The sequence below is a fragment of the Choloepus didactylus genome, chromosome 9 (genome assembly GCF_015220235.1).
Source record: "Choloepus didactylus isolate mChoDid1 chromosome 9, mChoDid1.pri, whole genome shotgun sequence".
In the NCBI taxonomy this organism is placed as follows: Eukaryota; Metazoa; Chordata; class Mammalia; order Pilosa; family Megalonychidae; genus Choloepus; species Choloepus didactylus.
Window position 1 is genome coordinate 102,632,332 of NC_051315.1, and position 15,370 is coordinate 102,647,701.

The following is a 15,370-nucleotide window of genomic DNA, read 5'->3' on the forward strand; positions in this document are numbered from 1 at the left end:
ATCCCTGACCATAATACTATATAAGTGATACTATATTCTTTTCAAAAAGGACATTTATTTTGATCCCTCAGGCAAGGTGTTGTCTGGTAAGCTACTGTATAGTTATTATTTTTTCCCTGGCAATTAATAAGCAATCCAGGGGGCAGACACTTTTAAGACTATGTAAACATCCTGTCCCTCATCAAATTCCTCTTACTCCCCAAATCCAGACTCCAGATTTAGCATCCGATGATTTTTCCCCAACCAATCTTTACTAGGATTACTGCAAAAAGAATTCTCTAATTAAACCATTCCTCCACATTTATCAGTAATCATTCTAATATATGGAAAAGTCCTCCCTCTCCCTCTATCTATCTATCTATCTACCTACCTACCTATCTATCTATATCTATCAACAGTATGGACTCATTGCTTCCAATTTTTCAATAGTTTAAAATTCCATTAATATTAATTATTTTGGTGATGAAAGTCCCAGATTTGGCCAGTAGGAGTCTCTTCACACTAGCTCCTGTGTTCTTTTGACATGACCCCTACCCCATCACTTTCTTGAGCACTTCTTTGCTTTCTGATACATTAAGATGTCCCAGGCTCATCTTACACCTACCCTGTCCTAGCCCTGGTGAGCAGCCATTTCTCCAAAGATCTCTAGTTTATTTAAGTGGGTTAATGTGAGTCTAAATCTGTGCAGTCCATCCTATTTGATGGTCACTATCCATAAGATGCTATCTAAATTAATATTAATAAAAATAAATTAAGAATTCAGTTCCTCAGTTGCACTAGCCACATTTCACATGCTCAATAGCTACATGTGTCTAGGGGCTACCATACTGGACAGCACAGATATAGAATATTTTCATCATCACAGAAAGTTCTGAGTATCACTGTTCTAGATGCTTTCACTGGGCAGCTAGGAAACACACACATACATTTTCATGAAATCATGAGCTCCCACTCTCCATTTCCTTTTAAATATCTTCCTATGTTCTACAACATTCAGTCTCTTACACATCAAATAATTTTTTATTGAGCACATACTATTGGACAGGTACTGTTCAAGGCCCTGATGATTCAGAAATATACAGTCTCTGTTCTCTAAAAACTTACAATTTAATGGGAAGAGAGAAAAATAAATGGATTATTATACAGTATGGCATCATAAATTCTACCACAGTGTGCTATAACAATATATATCCCAGACTGGGGATATTAAGAAAGGCTTCCTGAGAAAAATGACATTTAAATTAAGTTTAGAAAGGTAACAGCTATTAGTCTGGCAATGTGGGGGATAAGTTGTAGGGAGGAGGCATTTGCTATTTTCCAGCACTTAAAAAAAAAATCTCTGTTCTAATTATTCACTTAAAATGCTTTCTTTCTCTCCCCCATTGCCTTTCAATATTCTTATTTTTCAAAGCTCACAAGAGCATGATATATTTAACACGTCTAACTACAGACATACCCATCCTTTATCAACACCCAAATATACTGTTTTTACTGATTTCAGGCACACAAAACATTCTGTTTATTTTTTGTTATTATCAGTGTAACGGGTAAGAACCTGAGCTTTGAAATCAGACTTACAGCTTACTAGTTGTGTGACAGTGGGCAAGTTACTTACTCTCCCTAAGCCTTAATTTCTGCTTCAGAAAATAGGATTAATAATACCTGGTTGTTGGAGGAGAAATAAATAAAATAATGCACTGAAAATGTTTAGCACAATAACTGGAATATAGGAAATTATAATGACAGCTGCTATTCATTGAGAATTAACTAATAAACAATAAGGCCATTGGTCTGCTAGTAACAATAAAAAGCGAGCACTGTCATTTCCCCAAAATAACTGAGAGCTATGCAGGTTTTCTTTCCTTGAGTAAATACCCATTAAAACAAACATGCCATAGCTTTGTGTTTTCCTGATTGCCCTGACTAGTAATTTTTAAAATTACTTTGATATCTTCAAATAAATCAAGCCAAACAGTGGGTTAAAAAAAACAGGGGTGTGATAAGTTTCAAAGTATACTGCTATTTCAAAAAATTATTAAATCCCACTTATATATTGTCAAAACCTATTATATCATGTATAAACTACATATTTAAGCTTTCTAGACTTAATTATTCTAAATAATCGTGTACTAGTCACATCCTCTCACGTGTGAAATATAAACATATTGATGGTAAAATCTTTGTTCACATTTTCCTAAAGGCAACCTTACCTGCCGAGTCCAATAAAAAGTAGGGCTCAATCTGTAGAGTTTTCGTTTGTGGAAACTCTGAAGTGGCCTTGTTCGGGCTGCTGTACTCATGATAGTCAAGGATGGAGATTTCAATCTTGTCCTGTCTTTTCTTCTTTTCTTACTGTGCTTCTGGTTAAATAACCAGCTACTGGAGGAAGAGAGCTCATCTAAATTCTCTGAAGCACTGAAATGCCGTGAAATAAGTGGGAGGGAATAAAACAAAACAAACAAACAAACAAACAAACAAACAAAAAGACAAAGAAAACTAAATGTAAATTGCTTTGGTCTATTATGACAGAAGAATATTAATTTTAGCCAATTTTGTGGTAAAAATTGGTGAAAGAATAAACAGTAATGAGGAATTACATGTAAAACTAATTTCTACTTCTATCTTCTCCTGCAAACAAATATCCAACTAGGCTACAAAATGCTCAGATAAATTCATTTGTACAGTGTTAGAGTTCATGTAAATCAATGATAAATTCATTTGTATAACAAAGTGCTTTAACTATTTACATAAAATTCTTTTTTCATATAGGTAAAGTGATATAGGATTACAGGTTTATAAAAAAATTAGTCTCATTGCATCACCAGTTGCTCATAAATAAGTACTATGTACCATCTGAGTGAAATAGCTGTAACCCTACCATAATTTAGAAATTTCTTTGAAACTATTGATTAAATAGAACCTACAACAATAAAATAATGTAATAGATCACACAAACCATACATGAAAAAAAGTCAAATTTTATAATTACATTTCATATTAATTTTGAAATATTATAGTTAAATAGTTTTAAATGTCAGAACATTAGGAGGAAGTTTATCCTTATTGCCACATAAATTAACTTTATTTATACCAGAATAGTATATGTAAAACAATTAAGCTTTTCAGGCACTACAGAAAACCAATTTCAACCTTATTTATCTAAACAAATGCTAATCAAATTAGTATTCTAACATGAACAAGTGAATCTACTATATGTGATATTGCCAATCAGCATACAGGTTCTTAATATTCTGTTTGGTTCAAGTAGAATAGGAATTTGCTGGTAAGCATAGTATATGGTGTTTCTATAGCAGTATTAATGGTTTTGAATCAAATTTATGTTTGCTATAAAAATATTCTATTAATTTTGGATAAAGCAAATAAATCAAGAGTGTTTTACATAATAAGAAACCAGAAATAAGAGTGCCTGAATGGCTTATGTTGATGAAACAAAAAAAAAAATTAAATCTGAAATGTGGTGACTATCATACATTTAAAAAATACTCAATTATGAGAATTTGCCCAGTCCAACTATGAGGAAAAGAGCTGATGACAACTCTTTCACTTTTTAAAATAATAACTTTAGTTTCCAGAGAGCCCTAGTCAAGAAGGTTTTAAGTCCTAGTTAATGAAATGTTCTAAAGATCTTCTATCATGGAGCTAGCTGAGAAATCTTTAGGATATAATGCTATTCTCAAATTAACAGGTCTAATCTCATATCCTGATGTCATTTTCTTTAACAGTAACATACATAATGTGCATTGCCGATGAAAAAATTTAAGTGCATCAGTGCGAAATAACAGTCTAAATTTGAGAAACTACTCATGGCTATCAGTTCAAGGGTAAACAGAAGGCAGAGATGACACAGCCAATATCAAGTAAGCTACTCTGCAGGTCAGGTGGCTGGCATAGAAGTGAGTCAAGATCAGGAAGAAATCAGGTTTCAGTAGATAGCTGGTATCAAAAGCGATTAAGTCAGGAGAATTAGGAACCAGGAATGCAGAGGAAGATCAAACACAAAGAATTTTCTGGTCCAGCAAGTAAGGAACACCTTTAGATAGAAGCTTACACTGGCTTATTAAAAGACACATTGCTCTGAGAGTTTCTAAGGGAAAATGTAAAGCTTTTATTCTGGGAGACTGAGGCAACTTAACTTCTCCCTCTAGTTACAACTCTTTAGTTGTTTAAGAGCCCTTAATTTCTACCTATCCCCAGGAGGTTTATCCCTAAAGAAGGTGAGCCATCACCTATTTTCTGAATGAAAAGATACAACTTCTGAACTGGATAGGCTGACAAGGTTGATTTAAAGATAAACGGAAAACTTGTCATTTATGTCACTAAATGTTGTGTATATTTTCAGGTTTCTAAGGTGGCTGACATTATTATAGGGAAAAAATATAGTTTTATTCTTTTTCTTGATTTAAGTATGTTCCTACCTGCAGGCAATTCATCCTTAGACCACTTCTTAAGTAACACTAACACTTTCTAACCAATAGGGATTCTTGCAAAGTCATAAAAATTTAGGCTTCTCAAATAAATGGGGGAATTTACCAAAATTGAAAGATGTGAAGTCTGCTTCTTTTACAACTTTACAATGTGCAAAACTACACTATTCACACTGAGGTTAATTTACTAGGTAATCAATGGAGGTAAATGGCCATTTGTAAACCACTGATAAATTCATTTATTTGCAGTCTTTTAACCACTCACATTGAGGAAAGTGGGCCAATCAGTGAATCTTGTTGAATAACAGAACAAAAGGAAAGTCTAAGGAAGACAAAACAACCATGTTCATCGCATCTATAATCTAAGGCTTTTTCCTCAGTAGGTTATAATAGAATATCCAAATAATTAAATATTAATTAAAACAGGAACTTAAGACAAATGTTATGGATAAATCAATATAACACCATCATCACATGACATTCTTATTTTTAAAAGTCACAATAAGAGGAGGAGAAGACCCAGGAGAGAAAGAACCTTTCAATAAGGGCTGAGATTGAGTATACAGCTTTAGGTATACCTAAGAACCCCCTAAAACTGAGGATGCAAAGGGCAAGTGTCAAGTACTGTCAAATTATAATTAACAAAACAATTCTCAATAAATATCAATATATAATTATCACTGGACTTTAGAAATAGCAAGTTTATAAATGGGATAGTACCAGGTGAGGCAATAAATTACATTTTTTATGTTTCTTGCAGGAAGCTTGTACTCAAGAGAACAATAAAAATCTTCCAAAGAATAGACAACATCCTTTGTATTATAGGCATATAGTATAAATTTGGCTTGAAAAAAATTAAATAATTGAGGGCAAAGAGTTGGTATGAGTTTTCAAGCTTACCTCTTTCTGCACTTCCACTGCCACCTTCTTAATCCTAGGTATTCTGGATGAGGATTACTCCAATAGATATAACTGGTCTCCCTTCATGCTTTTCCCCCTCCAATTCTTTCCATACCAGTCTCTTGGAAACACAAATCTCATCATGTCATACTCTTTTTGCCCCACCCCAACACTACTTAAAATATTTCAAAGGCTTCCCGTTGCTCTTGAGAAAAAAGACAAAAGTCCTTAACCAAAGGCCCTGCTTGGCCTGGTCCCTGCATAGCTCTCTGGCCTTATCTTGCATCATACTTCCTCTTGTTCTCTGTGTTCTAGCCACACATGCTTTCTTTCATTTCAAATAACTCACACTCCCGACCTTATAGGACCTACACTTATATTATCTCTACTTCCTGGGATCTTCTCACATCCTCCTTAACCTCTATAACTTCCAATATGCATTCAGCTCTCAGTCCAAAAGGCAGTTCCTCTGGGAAGTCTTTGAGCCTCAGCATAGTCTCCCTCCAAAGACTAGATCAACCCCATTCATAAGCTCCCATAGAGCAGCTTACCTTTCCTTCACTGCATTTATCATGGAGATTATTTTACATTTGTTTGTATGATTATTTGGTTAATGTCTGTCTCCCTTTCTAGACTAAATAGTACAGAGACTGTCTATTTTGTTTACTCTGTATCAGAAGCTCCTGATACTGTGCTTGGCATATAGCAGATGATCAATACCATTCAATAAATGAAGAAATATATACATATATGTTGTCACTTTTATCATTCTAGCTCAGTGTTTAATACTGTGCATGTATAACACATACTTGGCCTAAATAATGGTTTGGTAAATGAATAAATGTTGAACATTTTAGTTTAAAAGCCAAAAGAAGCTCTATACAGGAGGCTACAAGAGAATACTTACAAAAATAGACAAGATTTGAAATGCCTTGAGTACCGTTCTAAATCTCTGACTCTCTTAATTTACAAAAGTTACTTTTTGATAATAAGACAGGATGACGTATGACTCAATTTTAAATTTATAATAGTAATAAGCACATGTGGTCTATAAGGTGTTTGATTTATAAAAAAGACATGAGACTCAAGTCTAAGAAATTTCTCTGAATCCTTAAAATGTACAGAAGGATAGAGCATTATCTAAGAAAATAACCAGAAAGTTTGAGTTCACATTTTATTAACACTGTTTAATTCCTTTAATGCTTACTTAGTGACTTTCTGAAACACTGATTTTCTCCATTACAGTCCTAGAAATCTTAGCAATAAAGTTATTTTATGGATGACAAGAAAAAGCATTCAATTTGCTTTTAGAGAATACGAATAGAAAACTTCAGGTTACTTTTTTAAACAATTTATCCTTATGTTCTGATTACTATAGAAACCAAAGGCCCAGAAGTAAGAGTTGATGAATTTTTTTTACCTGGTAAAAATCACTACCAAGATCAATTTTCTGTAATATTACATACTTATAATCTATGAATAAAACAATGTAAGGATATAGGATTATGAGCATATATATTAGCTAAATTCTTGGTATCATCTTGGTGGTGGTAATGGTGGATGGTTGAGGAAGAATAGCTTGATTTCAATCTATTTTGCTTATAAACCCAATGAAGGATAGTATAAAATTTTTCATGGTAAATTATTCAAGTATTTAATTGCCTTTTGCTTCAGATCAATTTAGAAGGACTGGAATAACCCCTCTAATGTTCTATCCAAATACTTTTAATAAATAAGAAACTTCTGAGTGTGGTTATAAACTTAGAACACTAGAATTACAAAAGCATGAAAAGGGCTTCATGAGGTTACTTTTATCTCTAACATAGGGTAAAGGACAATCTATAAGAATGTTTTTTCTTAATATTTTAATACCCTCTAAATCATACTCTTTCTATAAGTATGTATTTACTAACTGAAAACTTGACAACCTTTTTTGGAAAACATGAATACAAGTTCTTGTGTTTATGAATATTGTTCCTCATGATAGCTCAACTTTTTTTTTAATAAAGAAAAAGGAACCATTTTAAGTGGACATGCTATGAAATCCGCTGAAATACATCTGTCTACTGAGCAAATTTGCTTCATTCACTAAGGTATATTCTGACAGAAAGAAACCTCAGCAAGATGGGGAAAAATAACAGATAAGAAGGGGAAGGTAATTTGTAGTTTTCTTAATTTGAATGTCGGCACAAAAACAAAACAAAAAAACTATTTTTGAGATAAAGTTACATATTCTATTCTCCTTGCTTAACTATAATGTGGATAAACTGGAAGGGTGTATTTCCAATCTAATCGTAACCAGTACAACATGGTGGATGACTGCTTTGGAAAACACTGCTATTTAATAATAACGTGATAAATATTCTCTCGGAATTTTGGAGTCTTAAAGTGCATAGTAAACTACCCTCAGGGTTCACTCTCATTCAAAGAAATCAAGATGATCTATATCCATGATATAAGCCAGGAATTACTCAAGGCATGAAGGTCAAAATAGAAGGTTACCTTTGTGTACCAAGATCATAACTGAAGAGGTAGTCTGTATGGACAGAGAGACCATTGTCAGTACATGGCACACTGAGCAAAGCTAGGCCTGGCCTTTTTCTCTCCAATTTGCCCTTCATGGCACATACGCCCTGCCTTTAACTTAAAATACACTATGCAATCAAGGAAACCAAGCTCAAGGAATAGGAGCAAATAATTATTCAACACAGTAGTTTTCAACACTTCCCCCTACATTCATGCTATTCTCCTATTAAACACACTTAAGGAAAAGTGGAAATCAGCACTGGAGAAGAGAATCAGAATGTGCATTCACCCAGAGAAAATATGATAGCCCCCTAGTTCCCCACACTCACACACACACACCCCAAAGAATCATGACTTGCCTGACTTGTAAACCCTATTTCAGATCTCTCCTTTACACCTGTTGGAGTTCTATGGTGAGTTCAACCTATAGTAGCTAAGGTAGGCCACAGCCTTTTCCAAACTTTCCCCACTGTCCAAATCCTGCCGCCAACAGATGAATTCACTGCCGCCTCCTTTGATAGTGTTTAGAGAAATGACTGTATCACATAGATAATTCAACGGAATTTAGGATGGCAGCAACGAATTTTAAATAAACTATGGAATAAGAGAATTACACAAGCTTACTACAAATGGCCCACTAGGAACAATGCTTGTCCCTCAACTGGCAAAGACCAAAAACCTCTCTCAAATGACAAATGGACCAATATCTAGACATTACCTGGTATGGAGAAAATAGCCCTGCCCATTCTCCCCACTCTCTGTATTCAATAGGGGAACTATATCCCCTATTGACTTGTACTCAAAAATACAAGTCTCTTCAATGCTGTCAATAAGAAAATGTATGGTACTGCACCGTAAAATACTATTCTAAAAAAGATGTGGTCTCTAAAAAATTAAGACACACCTACTCTAAAAAAATTAAGGGAGGGACACTTATTCTATGAAATATTATGCAGCCATTAAAATAGAAAAGAAATATTTTAAGTATAAAAAGCATAAGAAATATTAACTGAAAAAGATATAAAACTACTTGCAATAGATCTCAATTATGAAAATATTGTGTAAAAAAGATAGGATGGAAATCTACTCTGTTTGAGCAATATAAATGACATCTGTTTCTTCTCAGTATTTTTTGAACTTTCCAGTTTTCTTACAATAGGCTTGTAATATTTTTATAAGAAGAAAAAAATGTTATTTAAAAATATCATACTCTTCTTTTCTTGTATTAGGGACTTTAACACATTTTTAAATGGCTATTGAGAATAAAAGAGACTTAGGAAACATCATGACCAAATGTGATTGAACACTGTTTGGATCCTGATTTGAACAAATCAATCATGAAAAGATAATTTTGAGACTACTGTGAAAATCTGAATATAGATAGGGGATTGCATGATAGTTATGAATTATGGTTAATATTATGAAAAGCGATAATAATTTGGTGGATAATATGGTTGAAAAAAGGGTTTATCACAGAAGTATACTGAAGTATTTACAGTCGAAATGACATTCACCAGAATTTGTTTTAAAAAAATTCCTTAAAAATAAGTGGGAGGGGAGAGAAACCTAAGATGGCGGCTAGGTGAGACAGAGGAAAAAAACACCTCCGTGGAAAACACTAGATGAAAAACCAGACAGTGACCCAGAACACCACTTCCAGAGTAGCACCAGCTGGACAAGTTCTGCTAAAGCCACAGGGAACGTGCGTTTGGTGAAACCAGGAATCTGCATTCTGAAACGAGTGAGTCGGTTGAGTCCCTCGGCCATGCTGCGGTGTGGGGAAATGGTGGGTTGGCGTTTTTTTTTAAAAAAAAAAGAAGCCCAGGAACAGCTGCAGATAAGATGGGAGCGGTCTGGACTAACGCCTTGGTGTCTGGGGTGGAGGATACCCCTTCCCACACCCACTGCTGATTGTCTCGGGTCCAGGGGAGCAAAGGGGAGATGCACAACTTGCAGCCGTCTCCCCAGCAGGTGGGGCTACTCCTGCCTGGGGCCGAACACACAGCACAGAGCCAAGCCAAGAAACCGAGCCTGACAGGGAGTCTTTCCTGCAGCACCGCTCACACGACACAATATCGGCTGTGGACAGTGGCCTTGAATACACCCACAGCTCATTGTCCCGGAGCTGGGAGAGCAGAGCTGTGCGGAAAGGGGGAAGTTAACGTGTCCCATTCAACCGTCTTTGGAGAGGGCTGGGTACGCCCCTACACAGCCTGGCGGCCCAGGGCTTCCCTGGAGGCTGGCACTCACTTGTGACGTGGCACGGCCCTCCCCGCCTCAGCAGAGGTCCTGGAAAAGCACAGCAGGGAGGGGGGAACCGCTAAGAAATCCCAGGGAACCTACGCCAATACCAAGGACTTTTGTGTCAGCAGCAGAGAACAGCCTTAAATCTCCAGGAACACCTGGGAGGTTTGATTACTAAACCTGCCCTTCCTCCCTAACCACTCAGGCACACGCCCCTCATTGAGGGCAGACAGCACCGACAACACACCCAAATTAAGTGCACCAATTGGAACCCAAAAGAATCAGATCCCCACACACCACAAAGTTGGGGAGAACTGACTTGAGGGGAATAAGTGACTCATGGACGCCATCTGCTGGTTAGTTAGAGAAAGTGTATGTCACCAAGCTGCAATTCTAACAAATTAAAGACCAAGTAAAGCAAATGCCAAGAGGCCAAAAACAACAGAAAATCTTAAAGCATATGATAAAACCAGACGACATGGAGAACCCGAACCCAAACACTCAAATCAAAAGATCTGAAGACACACAGTTCCTGGCAGAATTAATCAAAGAACTACAGACAGGCAATGAGAGCATGGCACGGAATATAAAAGACTTGAAGAAGAGCATGGCACAGAATATAAAAGACATAAAGAAGACCCTAGAAGAGCATAAAGAAGATATTGCAAGAGTAAATAAAAAAATAGAAGAGCTTATGGAAATTAAAGAAACTGTAGGCCAAATTAAAAAGACTCTGGATACTCATAATACAAGATTAGAGGAAGCTGAACAACAACTCAGCCTCCTCGAGGAGCACAGAACAGAAAATGAAAGAACAAAAGAAAGAATGGGGAAAAAAACTGAAAAAATTGAAATGGATCTCAGGGATATGATAGATAAAATAAAACATCCAAATTTAAGACTCATTGGTGTCTCAGAAGGGGAAGAGAAGGGTAAACGTCTAGAAAGAATATTCAAAGAAATTGTTGGGGAAAACTTCCCACACCTTCTACACAATATAAATACACAAAGCATAAATGCCCAGCGAACTCCAAATAGAATAAATTCAAACAAACCCACTCCAAGACATATTCTGATCAGACTGTCAAATACTGAAGAGAAGGAGCAAGTTCTGAAAGCAGCAAGGGAAAAGCAATTCACCACATACAAAGGAAACAGCGTAAGACTAAGTAATGACTACTTAGCGGCCACCATGGAGGCTAGAAGGCAGTGGCATGACATATTTAAAATTCTGAAAGAGAAAAATTTCCAACCAAGAATACTTTATCCAGCAAAACTCTCCTTCAAATTTGAGGGAGAGCTTAAATTTTTCACAGACAAACAAACGCTGAGAGAGTTTGCTAATAAAAGACCTGCCCTACTTCAGATACTAAAGCGAGCCCTACCGACAGAGAAACAAAGAAATGAGAGACAGATACAGAGACTTTTAACAGACATATATAGAATATTACATCCCAGGTCACTGGGACATATGTTCTTCACTAGTGAACACGGATCTTTCTCCAGAATGGACTGTATGCGGGGACATAAAAACAAGCCTCAATAAAATAAAAAATTAAAAATGAATTTGTTCAAAGCACATTCTCTGACCACAATGGAATACAAATATAAGTCAACAACCATCAGAGACTTGGAGAATTCACAAACACCTGGAGGATAAAAATGAGGGGGAGATGAAAACATTCCCGGATAATCAAAAGCTGAAGGACTTCATCACCAGTAGATCAGTCCTAAGCAGGCTGAAAGGACGGGTCACTAAACAATTGACTGAAACGACATGAAGAAATAAAGATTTCCAGTAAAGATACATGGTAAATATAAAGACCAGTACTACTGTATTGTTGATTTATAACTCCACAATTTACTTCCTACAGGATCTAAAATACATAAACTGTAATGATAAATCAGTGGTTTTGGACTCAATGTAAAATATGTAATTCTTGACAAGAACTACATAAAGGTGGGGGAATGGAGGAGTATAGGAACACAGTTTACGTGTCCTATTGAAGTTAAGTTGGTATCAAAGAAAAACAAGATTGTTATAGATTTAAGATGTTAAATTTAAGCCTGATGGTAAACACAAAGAAAGCATCAGAGAATATGACCATAGAGATGAAGAGTAGGGGTTTCAAGAAGTGGGGGAAGGGGCAATGGGGAGTTAAGAAATGAGAGTAGGGTTTTTGTTTGGTGTGAAGGGAAACTTCTAGAAATGGATGGTCGGAAGGTGATAGCATTGCAACATTCTAAATGTGATTAATCCCACTAATGGAATGCTAGGGAGGGGTGGAATAGGAAGATTTAGGCTATATGTATCTTTCCACAATTGAAAAAAAGAAAAAATAAGACAGTCTAAATAGATGACAATTAAATGCCAAGGATGATCCTGGATGGGATCTGAGGTCGCAGGAGAGGAGACTCAGAGGGATACAGATGGGACACAAGGGGAAAAAAAAAAAAGGGAAATATAGAATGTAAGCTTTATATCAATGTTGAATTTCTTGAACTTCTTAGCTGCGTTTAATGAGATTGCATAAAATAATGTTCTTGTCCATGGGAAAAGTATATGTGAATTCTACTGTTTGTTCAAAGATATGTGCAGCTTGCTCTCATATGTTCAGAGGACAGAGCAATAGATGATGGGTGTTAGGGAGGGAGGGAGGGAAAGAAAGAGACAGTGGTGTGACAGGATCTTAAAGGTGATGGATCGGGGTATCAGGGGAGGGGGGTCGGGGTATGATGGAATTCTATGCATGGGGTTTGTACTGTTTTTACAACTGTTCCTGTAAGATTGAACTTATTTCAAAATAAAATTTATTATAAAAAAAATAAATAAGTGGAAGAGGAAGGGGAATAGATTAAATAAGTAAGAAAAATCTTTGAGTCTTGTTAAAGCTTGAATATACAGGTTCACTTTACTATGCTTTCTATATGTCTAAAAAAAGGAGAAAGAAAAAGTGGAACCATCTGCTGTGCTATCTATCATTCTCATCTCTGGCTCTTAATCTGAAGTGGGACTTTTAAAGCATAAAAGTAAAGAGCATAAGAAGCCAATATGCCAATATGATGGCCATGTTTTTCTACCCGATAATTAAGAAGGTTTGTAACATATTTCTATCTGAACTATAGTTTGGGAGATATAGTTCAGATTCTAAATATAATCTGAGCTTTTCTTTGACATATGAGACGGCGTGAAATTGGAGCTTGCTCTGGAAATTACTATTTTTCATTTTAAGGAAAATTAGGAGAAAGTTGAAAGAAAAAAGCTAAAATACTTTTCACAGTCCCATAATATAAACACAAATACAGTCGCATTAAAATTTGGATTTATATCCATCTGTCTTTTTTCTATGAAATCATATTATAAATTGATTTTGACATACTGATTTTTCTACTTAAGATTCCTCATAAGCATGTTCCCATATGATTACATATTTTCTATACCCCAAATTTTTAATAGTTACATCACATTCCATACAGTTGTTGTACCATAATTATTTACACATTCCCCTATTAATATTAGGTTTAGACTTACATTATTAGACTTTTTAAATTCAATTTTATTGAGATATTCACATACAAAGGGTACATTCAATTGTTCACAGTACCATTAATATAGTTGTGCATTCATCACCAAAATTAATTTTTGAACATTTTCATTACCACACACACAAAAATAATAATAAAAACTAAAGTGAAAAAGGACAATTAAAGTAAAAAAGAACACTTTTTTTTTTTGACCCCCTTTTTCTACTCATCTATCCATACACTGGACAAAGGGGAGTGTGGTCCATATGGCTTTCCCAATCACATTGTCACCCCTCATAAGCTACATTTTTATACAATCGTCTTCAAGATTCAAGGGTTCTGGGTTGTAGTTTGATAGTTTCAGGTATTTACTGCTAGCTATTCCAATTCATTAGAACCTAAAAAGGGTTGTCTATATTGTGCATAGGAGTGCCCACCAGGGTGACCTCTAGGCTCCTTTTGGAATCTCTCTGCCACTGAAGCTTATTTCATTTCCTTTCACATCCCCCCCATTATTAGATTTTAAAAGGGAAAAATAAGCTTCTTACAAAAGAAAATAATTCTTAAGCATTACTTTAAAAACATGACAGGAGAAGTTTTACTTCCTTATTGACTTATACATCTAAACAATATTATTATTAATGTCATTCACAGAAACCCAAAATTACATTGAAAACTTTGGGCTCAGATATGCTACTAAAAAAACAATTTTTTCTCATGGTTGAGAAGTGACGACTGAATATATTATGAAGTGAAAAATTACATGATTAGTTTGCCAGTTTATCTGATGTTTTTCAATTATGATACCCAGTTGGAATGAGTATTTGCATTTAAAGCAAGATAATTACCATTAGCAGAAATAAATAGTACTGCGATGATTCATCAGAGTTTAATTTCATATCATATTCTAGGAACCATTAAAGCAAAAACAAACAATAATAACAACAAAAATCTGGGCACTATTCCAAACAGAAATGCACTCTCTCAGAGAGATTACCTCCTGGGGTAATCAAGAAGCCATTTATAAATTTTTATCTTCATTTTAGAGTATGAGATTTAAAAACCAATAACTATTTCTATGATTATAAAATGTAATGCTTCATTTGTTTGAAGCATCAATCTTCCCAGTTACTCAGTTCCTGGTGACTCATCTTAGACCCTGCTGCCAAGATTAATAAAGTTAAAAACAACTCTGACACTTTTCTGAGGGAGACTGCCTAATTAATAAGTGATGGAGAGTAAGAATTAATGAATAACAAGTGTACAAACATTCTACCCTGGACAATAACTAACCAGGTAAATTTACTTTAAAGACATTGTAAGAACAGATCATTTAGAACATTATAAAAGTGAATTTAAGTACTTTTAAGAATTTACATCAAGCAATAAGTTCTATATTTTTCCATTAAAATTAAAACAGACATAAGTTGCCAAACTATAGAGAATTAAAATTTTTAATTTCTTCCAACCTAATTATATACAAAAACTTATTATATAATGTGACAAAAGGCTAGACTATGTATGCTTTATTAGAACTGTAACAGTTCACTTACGAGGTTACTTATCTGGCAACTTCAACTATATAGAATACTGCTGAAATCACAAAAGGAAGAAAAAAGGCCTTTAAACAAGCAAAATAGGTCTCAGTAAGTTCATACATGATAGCTCACTCCTGTTACTCATAAAAGAGGCCTTCTCTCCTACTACAGAATGTCTCTTGTTAAAGTATG

The 15,370-nt window shown here is 35.1% G+C and overlaps 1 protein-coding gene across 7 annotated transcripts in view; it reads right to left on the bottom strand.

Moving 5' to 3' along the window:
• The window catches only part of KANSL1L (KAT8 regulatory NSL complex subunit 1 like), a 177,034-nt gene that overhangs the window by 63,248 nt on the left and 98,416 nt on the right, over window positions 1-15,370 (bottom strand). For all 7 annotated transcript variants that reach the window (XM_037850289.1, XM_037850283.1, XM_037850287.1 and 4 more), the window contains one exon: window positions 2,211-2,415. In XM_037850289.1, coding sequence (XP_037706217.1) covers window positions 2,211-2,415 — 205 coding nt within the window. The remainder of the gene's footprint in view (window positions 1-2,210; window positions 2,416-15,370) is intronic.